The 15,231-nt window shown below is 61.2% G+C and overlaps 1 protein-coding gene across 1 annotated transcript in view; it reads left to right on the forward strand.

Moving 5' to 3' along the window:
• Nucleotides 1–8,869: 8,869 nt before the first annotated feature.
• Nucleotides 8,870–15,231, forward strand: part of ABCA3 (ATP binding cassette subfamily A member 3) — a gene marked incomplete at its 5' end in the record, with an annotated part of 28,659 nt that continues 22,297 nt past the window's right edge. Inside the window, 7 exons of the mRNA XM_082490702.1 lie at nt 8,870–8,917; nt 9,138–9,236; nt 11,015–11,116; nt 12,426–12,536; nt 12,842–13,106; nt 13,667–13,794; nt 13,895–14,060. Of these exons, the coding sequence (XP_082346828.1) occupies nt 8,870–8,917; nt 9,138–9,236; nt 11,015–11,116; nt 12,426–12,536; nt 12,842–13,106; nt 13,667–13,794; nt 13,895–14,060 (919 nt within the window). The remainder of the gene's footprint in view (nt 8,918–9,137; nt 9,237–11,014; nt 11,117–12,425; nt 12,537–12,841; nt 13,107–13,666; nt 13,795–13,894; nt 14,061–15,231) is intronic.

A 15,231-nucleotide genomic window follows, 5' to 3' on the forward strand; every position in this document is an offset into this window, starting at 1 on the left:
GGGGACCACAAGGTGCTGGATCTGCTCCCCTGCTTTCATGGGAACCATCATCCCGGTGTTTCCTTCTTGGGCGGTGGCGCTCAAGGGTAAAAAATTGCCAGTTCCAGGATTGCACCATCCAGCACTGCGGCAGAGTTAAGGAGCGGGAAGAAACTAGGACAAAGATGGGAAACGCTCTCAGCAGAAGTTGGTGGTGTTTGTCCCCGACCCGGCGGCTCACGGGATGTGGTGTCCAGGGAAGCCCTCGCTGCGTGTCCTGGAGCCACCGGCTGCCCTGGTGGAAGGTGCCACCAGGCATTACAGGGTGTCTGCCCTGCTCGCACTCCTGCCCTCGCAGGAAAGGAGGGCAAGGAGCAACACAGAGGCACAAAGGCAGTGGTGGTGAACACCAGCCAAAGTCCTTGCCCGGCTACTGTGCTGTGCTGTGCCGTGGGGAAAGCAGAGGAGCCGAAGGAGCAACGATTCGACAATGTTCCTCTTCCCAACATCCGCGTTTTCCTGCTGGCTGCAGGAGGGGAGATGAGGCACCAGCGCACCCTCTGTGGGGTCTGTGCCGCGTGTCTGAGGGGGCATGGCTGTGGTGGGGACACACCGGCACGTCCCCCCCACAGCACCTCTGCCAGCCCGTGCTGCGTTTTGGCTGTTCAGGCGGTGAATGGGGGGCATTGCCCCAGTGGGCAGATAAAGACGGTTTCCTGGTACCAGCCAGCACCTCTCAAACAGGTCTAACCCTGAGACCCGGGATGGGGCGGGCAGGGACGGGGCTTCTGAACCAAGGGGATGGTCTGAAAGAGCATGATGGCTGTCCCCGCTGCTGGCAACAGGGTGGCCCCAGCGGCTGCCCCCTGGGGATAACCCCCAGGGGTATGGGGGGTGACAACAGCCATGATGGGAAAGGTGGTGGAGAACAGCTTGAGCTCGTGATGTCAGGGACAAGAGCGGGGTTGGCAGGTTTGGCCTGCCAGCACGGGGGCTGATTCCTCCCTCTGTTGGGCACTGATGAAAGAGTGATGGGAGATCTCAGGGGGACATCCCCCAGGGAAGCACTCCCTACCTGCCCAGTACCCCCCTGCCCTTTTCTAGCAGCGTCCTGTAGCTTTCTCCTGTGTCCCCGCTCCGTCCGCCACCGCGTCTCCAGCACTTGCATGGTCCCGGGTGCGAGCTGAGTCACCGCGATGCCACCGCGGTTGCAACACCTCCCATCTTCTGTTCTAGGAGCCATGAGGAGCCTGTAAACACTTCCTTTGGCAAGACTATTGTTTTGATCTAATCGCTCAGCTGCCTTCAAAGGCAGGCACGGAGAGAAACCGCGTGAGGCAACAGGGCAGGTCACCGGGAGAGCTGAGGCGGCTGTAATTGGGGAGGATCAAACCCAGGCTGGGGCAGGGGTGTGGACGGGCGCCTCATTCCCGGCCTGACATGAGGCTCCAGCGTGTCACCCCAGGCACCGACTGTCCCAGATCCTCCCCAGGACCATAGTCACCCGTGACTGTGCAGCCGGCTGCAGGCACTGCCCGAGACGGGGCCGGGGTCCCCGCGCTGCGCTGAGGTCACAGCAGGATGCTGTACGACACGGTGATAAGCGATGGGGGAAAGGCGACCGGAGGGATGACGAGCCCTCAGTCGGACCGCGCTGGGTGGCGAGGCGCACGCCATCCCCACGCCCAGCCAACCTGCGTTCTTCACGTTTCGAAGCATGCACGTGCGGCTCTGCTGCGGGATGGCAGCTCGCTGAGCCGGGCCGGCTCGTTCCTGCCTCCGAGCTCCATAATGAGCTTTGCAGGATGCCGCTAAGCAGATGAGTGCGAGCTGGAGAGCTTTGCTGTGGGCTGGTGGCTGTGCGGTTGTCCCTGGCAGATGAGCTTCTGCTCAGCTGGTGTCTGCCGAATGAGCCGGGGGAGCCCGAGGACATGGCTCCCAGCTGGGTCTGGGCATCTCCCAGTGCAGCCCAGTGGGAGAAGGGACCCAAGCACAGGTCAGCACGGGGACGCTTCTTCCACAGCCATCCCGACCAGCGCAGCAGCAGCACCCTCCGAGGAGAGCATGGCCGGCGGGGAGAAACCCAGCAGCAGCTCCATTATGGGGCCAGACCCACAGATTGTAGCTCACCCTGGGAAGCCAAATCGTGCCTTTTGCCAGCCCCAAGAGCAAAGCCGCCGAGGGGGTGTGTGGGGTCCCCCCCTTCCAGCTCGATGGCAATCACGGGGTGTCACTCTCCGTTGACACATGGCTGTTTTTAAAGCTGGTATTGCTACTTCCCTCCCTCCCTCAGGAGACAGCTTCACCCTTGCCCCGGTTCTTAGTTCATTTTCGCCTCTCACGGGGGCCAGCTGGGGCACGGCGGATGGCTACCAAACCCCGAGATTAAAAGACAGCAGGAGAACACCCTCCTCCAAAGCAGTCACGCTCAGAGGGGTCACTGCAGCGTTCGCCTGAATGGACACCCCGGAAAAGCCACTTCTTTATCACATGGAGAAAAGTGAGGGTCACCGTGGCACCCCAAATATCCCCAGGCACTTCACGGGGGACCCCACGCCCTTTGTTCACGAGCTGCGCGGAGCCGTGGCTGTCCCTTAGTCCCCATTGCCTCTCCCCACCCTCCTCTTCCTCCTCCCTCTCCCGTAACATGCCCATGGCAAACTTTTCCCCCCCTCTTCGGTGTTCCCGGCATCGGCAGCCGGGTTCGCTCCTCCAACCCCTTCGCCTGCCAACTTGGCAGCCGGCAGCGGGAGCGGGCAGGGCTGGCAGGGGCTGGGCAGGGCCACCGGCCACCAGCCCCCGCGAGCCCCCTCCTCTGCCGGCACCTTCATCCTTATCTGGAAGGTGCCACTCGGCAACTGGAGTGGCCGCAGAGCGCCGTGTTCCCACGCATGCCGCCCAGCCGGACGGGCACGGAGCTGGCATGTGCTCCGGAAAACTGGGGCAGGGCACAGTGTGCAGCGTGGCCGTCCGGGATTGGGACGGATGGAGGGACACGGGGGCACACACGGTGCACTGGGAAACAGCTTCAGCCCAAACGTCCCCCCAGCCCCCGGCAGAGCACGCGAGCCCCGGCGTGTCACGTACACGCACAGCCCCTCGCACACGCACCTCTCATGGACATGCACACGCACATACTCCTACACATACACGGGTGCCTCGCACACCTGCGACTCCTTGCACACCCGCAGTCCCTCATACACCTGCAGCCCCTCGCACACCTGCATCCCCTTGCACGCCCACAGCCCCTTGCACACCCACAGCCCCTCACATGCACACAGCCCCTTGCACACCTGCAGCCCCTTGCACACCCACAGCCCCTCACACACCTGCGGCCCCTTGCATAGCCACAGGCCCTTGCACACCTGCAGCCCCTCACACAGCTGCAGTGCTTTGCACACCCAAAGCCCCTCTCACACCCACAGCCCCTCATACACCTGCAGCCCCTCACATGCACACAGCCCCTTGCACACCCACAGCCCCTTGCACACCTGCAGCCCCTCACATGCACACAGCCCCTTGCACACCCACAGCCCCTCGCACACCTGCAGCCCCTTGCATAGCCACAGGCCCTTGCACACCTGCAGCCCCTCACATAGCTGCAATGCTTTGCACACCCACAGCCCCTCTCACACCCACAGCCCCTCACACACCTGCAGCCCCTCACATGCACACAGCCCCTTGCACACCCGCAGCCCCTCGCACACCCGCAGCCCCTCGCACACACACGCTCAGTGTTCCCGCAGACAGCGGTGCGCTGCGGTGCGCGCACCCGCAGCACCACACGGGGACACGCACTCTGGTGCGCACCGCCCTGAACACGCGTGTGTGTGCCCACACAGCGACACGTCCGTGCACACGCGCGATGCCAGGTGTGCACATACACATCTTCCCCCCCCCCCCCCCCCCAACCACATCTGCGCACATCTGCGACGCTCAGTGCCGGCGCACAGCTGTGCGGGGCCCCGCGCGCGCGCACACACACAGACTTACGCGCACACGCGCGCTCGCACTCACACTCACGATGACGCGCGCACACACACGCACCCCCCACCAGCCCGCGCGCCCTGGCCCCGCCCGCCGGTGCGGCGCGTGCGCGGGGCGGGGCGGTGGCGGCGGTCGGGGCCGGAGCCGCAGCCGGAGCCGCTGGGCCCGGTGAGTGAGTGGGGGGGTGCCGGTGGGTGGGATGGGATGGGATGGGGGGGGGTGGGGGGTGTCGGTGGGTGCCGAGGGACGGGTGAGCACCGGCGGGGCGGGGAGACCGCGGGGCGGCGGCCCGGGGGCAGCGGCCTCTCGGTGGGACCGGCCCCGCCCGGGGCTGCGGCAGCCGCCGGGGGCCCTTCGCTCGGCTCCTCCCGCCGGGGCCGCCCTCGCGGGTGGCTGTGCCCATCCCCGCCGCGGTGCCGGGGCGAGCTCGGCCCCCCGCCGGCCCCGGATGGCGACCTCCCCCCCCCGCCTTCTCGTCCCGGAGGCGGCGGCCTTGTGCCCGGTTCCCTCGCAGGGCCCGCACGGCTCCCGGGCGCCGGGAGAAGGGCTGTCGCCTCCCCGGTGGGGCACGGCCGTCCCCTCAGCCGGTGCAGGGAGGTGCCTCCGGTCACCGCCCCCCCCTCCCCCGTGGCACCGGGACACCGGCTTGGGGGGGGTGCCCGTGACCGACGGGCCCCCGGCGGCGCCCCGGTGCTCCGGTACTGGGGGGTTCGGGGGGGGAAAACCGACCCGCAGGTGGGGTGTGTCCCGCTCCCCCCCCCGGGGCTCAGCCGTGTGATGGCACCGCTGCACGGACCACCTCTGCGCCCGCTCTCGGCCTGTGGCAAGGTGGCAAGCAGGGCCCGAGAGCGGGTAGCCCCCGAGGGACGGGAGCCCACCCGGGGGCTGTGTGCCCTGTCCTGCCTGGCCCCGGCTCAGAGGCAGGGGAGGAACCCCCCCGGTGGGCTCCACACCGTGTGCCTTTGCCAAATCCCAATTACTGCCGCGAGTTCGGCTCTCTGCGAGTGCGGGCGGACTCTCTGGACAGGTCAGCGATGGTATTTTTAAAGCAAAGGGTATGTCCAGCGCTGATGCAGCAGCTTCTTCCCTCCTCTCCGCTGCTGCCCGAGCCCGGGGGCTTCTTGTGGACACAATTCAGTCACCCCCAGAGCCCACCAGGCTCCCCAGGGCCACCGGCCCTCTCCTTGCCCCGCTCCGGGGCCGGTGGCCGGGCACAAAACCAAACCCCCCGTTCAAACTGGACCCAGCGCCGGTGCTGTTTGTGTTGACTTCCACGTTTCAAGGCCCGAAGTTCCCATTTGGGGGGAAGAAACGGGGCGGTGGAGTGCTGGTCCTGTGGGGCCGTGGGGTCCTGCGTGCTCAGCACCGGCGTGGGGTCTGCAACCCCTCGTGCCCTTCCGGGCTTGCAGCCTCCTAGAAAGTTTTATTGCTCTGTTTGCACAACTTCTCACGCTATGGTAGGTGACGTTTTGGGTTTTTTTTTTTTATGGTCTGGCTGTGTTGTGACTCTTGACATCTCTGCGAACGGCGAGAAGGGGAAGAAAAAGCAGCGGCGAGGGCTGCGTGCCTTCAGACACCCGTGGTTCTGCTTGCTTTTAGCCAGACCCGGCTGCAGGAGACGGGACTTCCTGGATGTGCAGGCGTCGGAAATCACTCGCTCTTCCTGAAAAAAATGGCCAAAAAAAAAAAAAAAATCCTTCCCCCCACCGCAGGTTCTCATGCTTTTTTTTTTTTTTTAATTTCCAGCACAGGCGCTGCAGGGAGCGGAGAGGCGTTTCCCGCTCCGGCAGCAGCGTGCAAAGCACCCCGGTACCGACAGCCCTCGCCGGGTACGTGATGCCACCAGCCCAGGCACCGTGCAGTCCCCGGCGCGGCCGGGGAGATGGAGGCACCCGGCAGGGTCTGCGGCTCATCTTTTAGGGATAACGCGGTGCCTCTGCAAGTCGGTGGGGAGAAAAGCCAATTTTATTTAAAAAAAAAAAAAAAAAAAAAAGCAACGTCTGCCATTTCCAGGCCTCGTTTCTATGGGAACGGGACATCAGAAGAGGAGAAATGCTGCGAGTGCTCTAAAATAACTGCCAGCTCCCGGGAGCACATGGCCTTTGCCGGGCTCACCCAGCCCCTTCCGCTGAGACGGTGGCCGGGGATGGCCGGATCCCGGTGACACGGCGGTGTGGAAGTGTGTCAGGAGGTGGGATGCTGTGGCCTTGTTCCCTGCCGATCCTCAGCCTGTCCTCATCTAAATCCGCTGGCGGGAGAGCTGCGGTCCAGGCTGGCAGCTGGCATGGTCACCACGATATCCGTCATGGCTCGGCGCTGTGCTCGGCAGCGTGGCAGGGGCTGGCGGTGCCGGCCAGGCAGCGAGGACCTGTCTGGCTTCCACCCGTCTGGGCTGCGGGCAGCCGGGAGGGTCACCTTCCTCGCTGACCTCGCTGGGGATGGCCAGGGCGAACCCGCACTCGCCTGTTTAGGGGACTCTTCCTCCCGCCGCGGTCTGGCGTGGAGAGCAGGGTATTTCCAGTGAGGGGCAGAGGAACTGGGTTCTTCTCCCAGAAGCCGGTGGTGGTTGTCTCCTCTCTTTCCCCCAGTTCTTTGTCTGTGCCGCTCGCTGGGAGGGTCGGGCTTTTCTCGCAGCGCTGGGGTCACGCAGGAGAGCGTCTCCGGAGGGGACAACCCGACCTGCCGCCGTGTGAGTAGGCAAGCGCGTCGCAGGGCGTCCCCCCGCAAGGTACGCACTGTGCCTCCGAGGTCTTCTTGGTCCGGCTGTGCTCAGCCCTCCTTGGTGGTCCCAGGGGGTCCCTGCCTGAACTGCCTGCGGTCACAGGCACCTCGGGGCTGGGCCAAGGCAGCGCACCTTCCAAAAAAAGGTTTCCCCTTTTGGGTTGAAAAAAATAATTTCTGTGGATGCCCTGAGCCTGGGAAACCATTTTTGCTCTCAAATCTGGTAAGAGTCGCCCAGTTGCGACTGAGCTTCTTCCTTCTTTCAGCGAGCAAAACCTCCAGTACGGGTTTTCTCAGGACCCTAAAAAGCTTGGAAAAAAATTTATTGGCAATAATGAAGTTTTCCGCCTTTGCGTAGTGTTTGCGTTACCCAAGAGCCGCTTGACATTTTCTCAGTGACGTGCCAGCCCCGGTAGCAGCCGTAAGACCTGCGGGGGCGGTCGGGGGTGGTGGCGGGGGGACGGGACAGGACGGGACAGGTTGTGTTTGAGGGTGCGGTGGGGCGAGCGGCCAGGAGAGACGCGGGAGCAGGCGGTGGGATCTCTGAGGTCAGCAGCCTTCTCCAGCCTGACCCGTCACTTTTCTCGCCTTTAAAACGAGTGTGTGTGGGGGGAAGTTTGATTCACTGGATTTGCTCTCAGTTCCCTTCTAGCGTGAGAGGAAGGTTTCGGCTCCTGGGGTCTGGTTCGGAGGTGTGTGGGATCCTGCTGTGTGCGGTATGTGGGTGCGTGGGGCTGGGGCACCTACTGTAGGGGTCCTGTGGCAGACCGGTGGCATTTCTGCTAGGGCACGCGTGGACCGGAGGCTGGCTGGAGACAGCGATGAGCTTGAAAGGTGTTTAAGCTGAAATATGGCAGCAGCCGCCTTTGCAAAGTCCCCTTCGCTGTTCCTTCCCCGCTTGCTGCCCCGGGGGGTGTCTGATGGGCTTTTCAGGGCTGCAGGAGTGGACTTCTTTTGTTGCTTTTTTTTTTCTGGCCGGATAAGGATTCTCGAGCACAGATGTCTCTTGTTGCGGGAATCTGACTTCTGTGCAAGGAGTGGAGAAAAGAAAGTGTTGGGTTTTTTTTTATTATATTTTATTTCTTGCTCTGAGAATGCGTCTGGGTTTTGGGTTGGGGATGGGAAGGTGCGAGGATGCTTGTGGAGGGCTCAGGGAGGTCCTCGCGTCGGGCAGGCTGGGTGGGGATGGATGCTTGTCGCTTTGTCCGCAGACCTACGTGGTTTTTAGCTTGCTCTCACCGCGGCTGACTTGCTCCCAGCTGTCGGTGATCTCTCGTGATGTGCTTTTACCACTCGCGGGTCCGGGAGCAAGCGAACGTCGGGCAGGCAGGGTCGCCAGCCTCCCCTCTCCCCTCGCGCCGGCACCCTGAGCTCCCTCCTGAAACCTCAGGATGGGTCCAAGGAAATTATGCTGTCCTAACCGGGGCTGGAAAAATGCGCCGTTGAGCATCTCCCGGGTTGTTGCTGGCAGGTATCGTGTCCACGCTTCTCTCTGCAGCGGCTTTCGGTGCTGTCAGGGTCTGGAACGTCAGCTCCGGGAGATGAACCCGGTGGCTGCCCGCTCGTGGGGGGTGCGGCAGTGCTGCTGGTACCCACGTTGGCACCGGCGCTGCAGGGAGAAGGGGTTTGCCGTGCTCGGAGGTTGGGGGGCTGCCCGGCATCCCACAGCATGGGCAGGCGCCTCTGCTTGCGCCGACCCCTTCTCTGGGCCACTGCGAGCGCGTCCCTGGTGGGACAGCGATGCTTCGTCAGGAAACACCGCTGCAAACGCAGAGGAAAAACAATTTGGAGGGATGGCAGATGCTTCCTAAAAGATGGGGAGGATGCGGGCGTATCGTCCTCAAGCGTATCATCCTCGAGCGTATTGTCCTCAAGCACCGACCTTCCCTTCCACTTCCCTGCCCTTTTCTCATCCTCGCCTCTCCAAGGAGCCTTTCTGCTGGGAAAGCACCGGTAACGTTGCAAACCCGACCCTTCGCGTTGCAGCAGGCGGAGGCGCAACTTGAAATCTTCACCGTTCTCGAAATAAGGGGCTGCAAGGAGTTTGGGGGCCTTCCTGGAGCCGGTGTTTGCGGTTCTGTAACCCGGTGCTCCCAGTGCTTAAGGAAAGCTGTTCCCTGCCTGCTGCTGGTGGAGGACCCCTGATGCTCACATGCTGGGTTTCTAAACAGCAGCTCGGGTCATGCTGGTGACCGGTCACTCCGGAAACCACAAGCTCTGGCTCTTACGGGTCAGTCGTGACCATGGAGAGGGAGCAGGGCAGTTATTTTCCCCCGGCTGGAGCCGATCCAGCTGTTGCGACATCAGGCAGGCTGGAAGCAGGGAGCTGCCTCGGTTTGCCGAGGGGTGGGATGGGGATGCCGAGGGGTGGGATGGGGATGCCGAGGGGTGGGATGGGGATGCCGGGATCTGTGAGCGCCCGGCATTCACAGCTCTCTCCTCTCTTTCAGGGTCCTGCGGAGCGGCGACGGCGGCGGTCCCCTTCTGATGGGAGGATGGTTCTTCTCAGGCAGTTTGGGCTGCTGCTCTGGAAGAACTACATCCTGCAGGTAGGGCTGGCGCCGCGCTCTCGGGAGCTGCTGAATGGGGGGACATCAGAGCTTGATTCTCCAGCGAACCTTCGCCGTGGGCCCAGGGCATCTCCCGGAGGAAAACTGATTTATTTGGGCGTGTGGTGTCATCCTGGTTTTGTGCCGGGGAGGTGCGTGCAGGGCTGTGGGCTCGGTTGTCCCTGTCCCCTGGAGTGCACGCTGTGCTGTTCCTCTCCGGTGATCCAGCCGTGAGTTCAGCTCCCCCTTCCCGCGGGGCAGGATAACCCCCGCACCCTCCCGTGCGGTGGCGGGTTTCTTGAGCTGTCCTGTTACACAAATCCTTTAGCAGTCTCCTCTGGAGGCACCGATTGCTGCACGCTGCCTTCTAAACCCACTATCACCCAGATTATTTTTTTTTTCCTCTATTACTTTCTCCAGCCCTCAAAAGCAGCTTTTGGGGGGGCTCTTAAAATTAAACCGCCATGGTGCTGGCACCTGCTCCCAGCCCAACTCTCTGTGTGGCAGCTGGGTAATGATGAGGGATTTTGGCGCCTCCTTGCCCCGCTGACCCAAAGCGTCTCGCCGGCTGCTGCAGCACCTTTCAGCAGCGTGCGGATGCTGCGGCTCCGCGGGGACCCGGAGGGCTGCGGGAGAGGAGGGAGCAGAGCGCGCCGCAGCCTGGCTTCACGCTTTCAGTTACCCTTCTGCGTGTCAGCGCGGCATCGCTTTAAGAATAAAGGGAAGGAAAAGGGAAGGACTGACCGGGCTGCGCGGCAGGGAGCAGGGCTGGGATGTGACCGAAGGGACCAGCGACGGGGCTGATGTGCGGCCAGGAGCGTGCTCCGTGGGTGCGCGTGGTGGCCAGCCCTGTGAGTCCTCCCACCCTGTACAGCCCAACCCCGTCCAGGATAACCCCCCCATCCCCTCTGCAGGGGAACAGCATCTTCTGAGTGTGCTCTGGGGCAGGGGGGGGACCTCTCGTCGTGTTTTTCTGAGGCCCCGAGCTGACTCAGGGTGCAGCCTGGAGTGTTTGCTGCCCTCCTCTAAGCCTCCACCAAAAAACACGCTCCCGGTGAAGGCGCAGAGCTCCCGAGCCGGCGTCACCCCGGTGTGAAGATGGATGCTGGGACACGTGGCTTGCTCAAAGCTGGAGCAGTCCTGGCCAGGCGGAGGTGGTGATTAGGGATGAGTGTCCCCGTCACCTCTGGAATACGGCAGCTTAAATGACTTCTGCGGCAGCGAGAGCCTGCGCCGGTAAATGTGCGTTAGCCGGTGAGTTCAGGGAGCCAGGCAGCCGTTCTGGAGCCTGCGAGGGGGTTAATAGGATAGTAAATCAGCGGGAGGCAGCTGGTCCGCCAGAGCTGCATTATAAAGCCATCAGACATCTGCAACGTTGGTTTTTACGAGCGTGGCCTTTGCAAAGGGCTCCTTTTTTCCCTTTTTTCCGGGGCCGGCTGCAGCGGTGGCTGGTCCCTGGCGGTGGTCGGAGCGGGCAGCTCCTCCTGCGGGAAGCCCGGAGAGGGGTTTTCGGCTTTGGCAGTGGGTGCTGAGAGCCGGGGCGATGCGGGGAGCGGCTGGGCGGCCGTACACCCCTGTGCCCCCTCCTGACAAACCGGCTGAGAGCCAATTCAGCTGCTGCAGGACAGATTGTCCCCCTTTTTGGGAGGGCTGTGCTGTGCTCGGGGCTCCGTTCCTGCCCCACCGCACCTTCTGCCCACCTTAGCGTGCCCCACTTGCTGCTTGCTTCTTTTTTACCCCCCACCATTTAAGAAATAAACCCTTTTTCCGCTCTGCAGAGGGACGGGAGGTATAACTCCGTGGTCCGCACAGCTCAATGCTCGGTGCTTGCGGAGCTGCAGGAGCTTTTGGGGCAGCCGCGGTGCTGCCTGCAGCCCGTGGTGGGTGCAGGCAGGAGAGGAGCCTTGCCCTGGGCTGAGCCGTGCCCTGCCTGCAGCGTGCTCACCCCGTGCGGGTGCCCGGCATCTTCGTTACGGCACTTCAGCCCGTTGCGGTGATCCGGGCCACGACATCGCTCTGCCGGTGATCGCGGAGCCGGGAAGAGGCGGTTTAACATCACCCAGTGCGCAGGGGATGCGCTGTCGGCCAAAAACCTCTTGCTGAGACAGCGGAGTTGTGAGAATAAACCTCCTGTGCGTTGTGTCGTTCTTCTTTCCAGCCTGGCGGAGGGAAGGGTGGAAAACCCCCTCCCCGGGTCTCGTAAAGCCCATCGTAGCCGGAGCTCTCGGAAGAGGTTAACGCTGCTGCTTCTGCTCTGGGTGCAGCGGTGAATCCCTGTGCCCTGCTGCCGGGGACATCTCGTTAGCTGCCGGGGACATCTCGTTAGCTGTTCCTGCAGTGACGGAGGGTTGGCGTGCTGGGCTGGGCTGGGGCGAAGGAATTTGGGTTTTGCAGGAGGAAATAAGGCGGTTGGGTCCGGATTTCACCGCTTTCCCCGACCTGCCTGGGTGCTGCCGCTGCGCCCTCCGGCCCGCCGCGGGACCCGGGGTGCCCGGCCGAGCTGCCTGGTGCTCGCTGCTCCCCTCCTCGGCCGCAAGCGCGACCCTTGCAGTGATTTTACGAGCATAAATCCATCGGTCAGCGGCGTGCTGCCCTAAAACAGATTGGGGGGTTGGTCACGCTGCAGGGACGGGGGCGTGCGTGGTGCTGGGTTGGGACTGCTGCCCCGCCGGTCAGAGGTGACCCTAGTTCCCCTGGGACGAGCAGTTTTAATTATAACCTGGGTTGGGTGTTAATTAACCTGGGTTGGTGGTGGGCATTGGTAGCTAGTGGGAAGTTTGCAGGAGAGAAAGCGCCGGAGGGTCGTGCTCCGGCTCGGCTGCCCGAGCGCATCAGCCGGACTCGGGTTCCTTGTTCAGTTGCTCGAACCTCAATTAAAAATAATAAATGAGCTGCCGTGTTTAGTGCAGGCAGGCGTTGGCGCAGAGCCTGAGCTCGTGGGTATGTTCTCGGTGCTGTGCGAGGGCACCGGTGCCCGGAACCAGAGACGTGCCCCGTTCCACGCCAGATGCAGAGCCCGCGTCCCACTGCCTGCGGCTGCCGAGCTCCGGCACAAAAAAACTTCACGGGCTGCAATAACTTCGCTCTGCTTTACCCCCGCTGCTTGCTCGCCCCAGCCTTTCGTTTCCTTACAGTATTTTTAGCTCCCAACCCTGTTAAGTGGTGTTTTCTTCGTTCTCCCGGTCGCAGGGCACGGGCTGTTCCCGCAGGAAGGTGCGTCGCCGCCGTTGCCTGCGGGAGCGGTACGGGCAGGCACTGCGCTGCCTGCTCCTGGGCACGGCCCCGGCGCGCGGGGACGCGGCAAGGGACCAGCTCGGCTCCTTCAAACCGGGCAGCGTGGCGGGAGAGGCTCTACGGGAGGGTGGTTTGAGACAGAGCGGAGCGCGGGGAAAGTGACGCCTTGGCTGGAAAGTCCTGAAGGACGTGGGAACCAGTGTGGTGTTGTTCCTTGGCTCCGGAAAAAACGGGGTTGTGAAACCTTGGGAAGTGCAAGAACGCTTCTGCTACCTGGCGTTTGGATGCACTGAACCCCATTACTGCGTTTACGGTGTTTACATCTTATTTTTTCTTTTTTTTTTTTTTTTTTTTTTTTTTCCCCCATGCAGAAACGGCAGATCTTGGTGACGCTCATCGAAATCTGCCTGCCGCTGCTCTTCGCCGCCATCCTGATAGCCCTGCGGCACCGGGTGCACTCCATCAGCCACCCCAACGCCACCATTTACCCCCCCGAGTCCGTGGATGACCTGCCGGGCTTCTTCTACCGCCGGCACCCCAGCAACCCCTGGGAGCTGGCGTACGTCCCCTCCAACAGCAGCGCCGTCCGGAGCATCGCCGAGGCGGTGGAGAGAGCTTTACCCATCAGCATCAGAGGTGAGCGGGGGGCCGGGGACCGCGGCTTCCTCCCCAGCAATCGGTACGAATTTTTACTCTGGTTAATCCTGATGCTCTTTTCCTGGGATGCGTCGCTTTTTGCAGAACTTCAAGGCAGTGGTTTTCTTTTCATTTCACTAAAACGGCAGGGGTTTGTTTTGATTTTTGGTCGCCTTTTGGTGCAGTTTCTGTCTAGGAAAATATTGCCTTAAAATAGTTAAAGAAAGCGGCTGTCACTTCCCCGAGAAAAAAATATTTTTGGAAATCTTGTCGCGCAGAAAATTTTAGGGCTTTCACGTCCATAGGATTTTTTCTGAAAGGAGAGCTGGCTCCTGCTCTCGAGGAGGAGGAATCGCCTGCGTGCCCCGGGATGGGTACAGCAGCATCCCGTATAGATCCCCCGTGTCTGAACAGCCGCGGTGTTTCCCAGCTCTGGCTGGAGCCCGTCCCTGGTGTCCTGGACCGAACTGGTGGTTTGGGCGGTGGCTGAGCATCACTGCGTCGCTGCGCTCCATGCCTGCATCTCCGTCTTTCCCCCCCCCCTCCCCCCTTCTCCACAGCTCAGGGCTTTGCCTCGGAGCGGGACTTCGAGGAGTACGTCAAGTCGGACAACCGCTCGGGCGGCGTGCTGGCCGCCGTCGTCTTCAAGCACCGCTTCCCGCAGAGCACGGCCCCGCTGCCCCTCCAGGTGAGCAGGGACGAGGCGGGGAGGTGGCCGGGGTGGGGGGTGACGGTGTCCCCCCCCCGCACCCGCTGCCACCCAGCCCCCCTCGCTGCGCTCTCCGCAGGTCGACTATGAGCTGCGCTTCAAGTACAGCCCGAGGAACGCGCCGCGGAGCGAGCAGACGGGTCTGAACCCCAACCTGGATCGCGACTGGCACACCAGCTACCTCTTCCCGCTCTTCCAGCTGCCCGGGCCCCGGGAGGCCAAGTTTGCCGATGGGGGGACACCGGGTGAGGACCACCTCTCCTCCGCCATGGGCTATTGTGCGGCCAAAGAGACGGGTGGGATTTTCTGTACAGCAGCTCGGCTCGTTACAGAGATTCACCGAGGCTCTGAGCTTTTAAAAAAATAGTTTAGTTTAAAAAAAAATTAATTAAATCCGTTTTTAAACTTAATTAATTTTATGTGAGTACTTTAAATATGTATTATATTTATTATCTGTAACATTTATTCAGATATTATCCTGTGACTTCTTGGGCGCTGCTGGCCTTGGGTACCTCTGCTGAGCAGGGCTGGATAAGAATAAATTTTACTAAAGTGATTTTTTTTTTTTTTAACCTTAATTTCCCCCCCCCTTTATAAATGGAAAATTTATTTCAGGATCCAAACTGCTCAGTGTTTATCGTGCTGCTTAAATACTTTAAATAGAGCAATTCTGTGGTTTGAGCGTAGGTTTTTAAAGCAAAGCAAGCCAAACCGCTGAGTGAGCGGGAGGCAGCGGGGACGTTGCCGGAGCTGGCGCTGCTTTGGGACTTGGTTTTTTTTTTTTGGGGAGCTTCCCCGGCGGCTGCAGAAGGGATATTTCCCTCCGCTGCCTTTCTTCCTTCCGTCGTCATCGTCGTCGTTCAACGGCGGTGCCAAGGAAGAGGTTGAGGCTGAGAAAGCGGGCGAACAGGTTTTGCTCACGCAGCGTAAATAAACCTGAGCCCCAGAGGACGATATCTCCTGGTTGGAATGTCCCGTGGGACGGGGTGACCGGCAGCCCAGATCCCTTCCCTCGCCGCAGTGTTTGCTTAGTAAATTAGTTAGTGTGAAACATTGTTCCTGATCTCATATTCTTACTTTTTCCTCCTCTGTCTCGGTCACTTTAAAAAACTGACTTTCCAAATGCTCATTTGGGGCTTTGGGAGCAGAATTTGAGTTTCCGTTCAAGTAACACATGGCAGAAATCCCACGTAAAAAATAAACTAGTTGAAATTTAAAAGTCTTACCTTTTTCTAACGCACAAAAATTTCAGCCAAATGTGTGAGTAACGGGATATATTTATCCTCACTAAAACCTGCGTAGTATCCCGTATTCTCTTGGTTTACAAAAAAAAAAGTACAAGGTCAGCGACGGTAGTGGTGGTTAATGGTGATGGAGAATCTCCCCCCTCGCAAAAACCACAGCCGAGCCTGCAGA

Source organism: Vanellus vanellus (assembly GCF_965231255.1).
Source record: "Vanellus vanellus genome assembly, chromosome: 14".
NCBI classification, from domain to species: Eukaryota; Metazoa; Chordata; class Aves; order Charadriiformes; family Charadriidae; genus Vanellus; species Vanellus vanellus.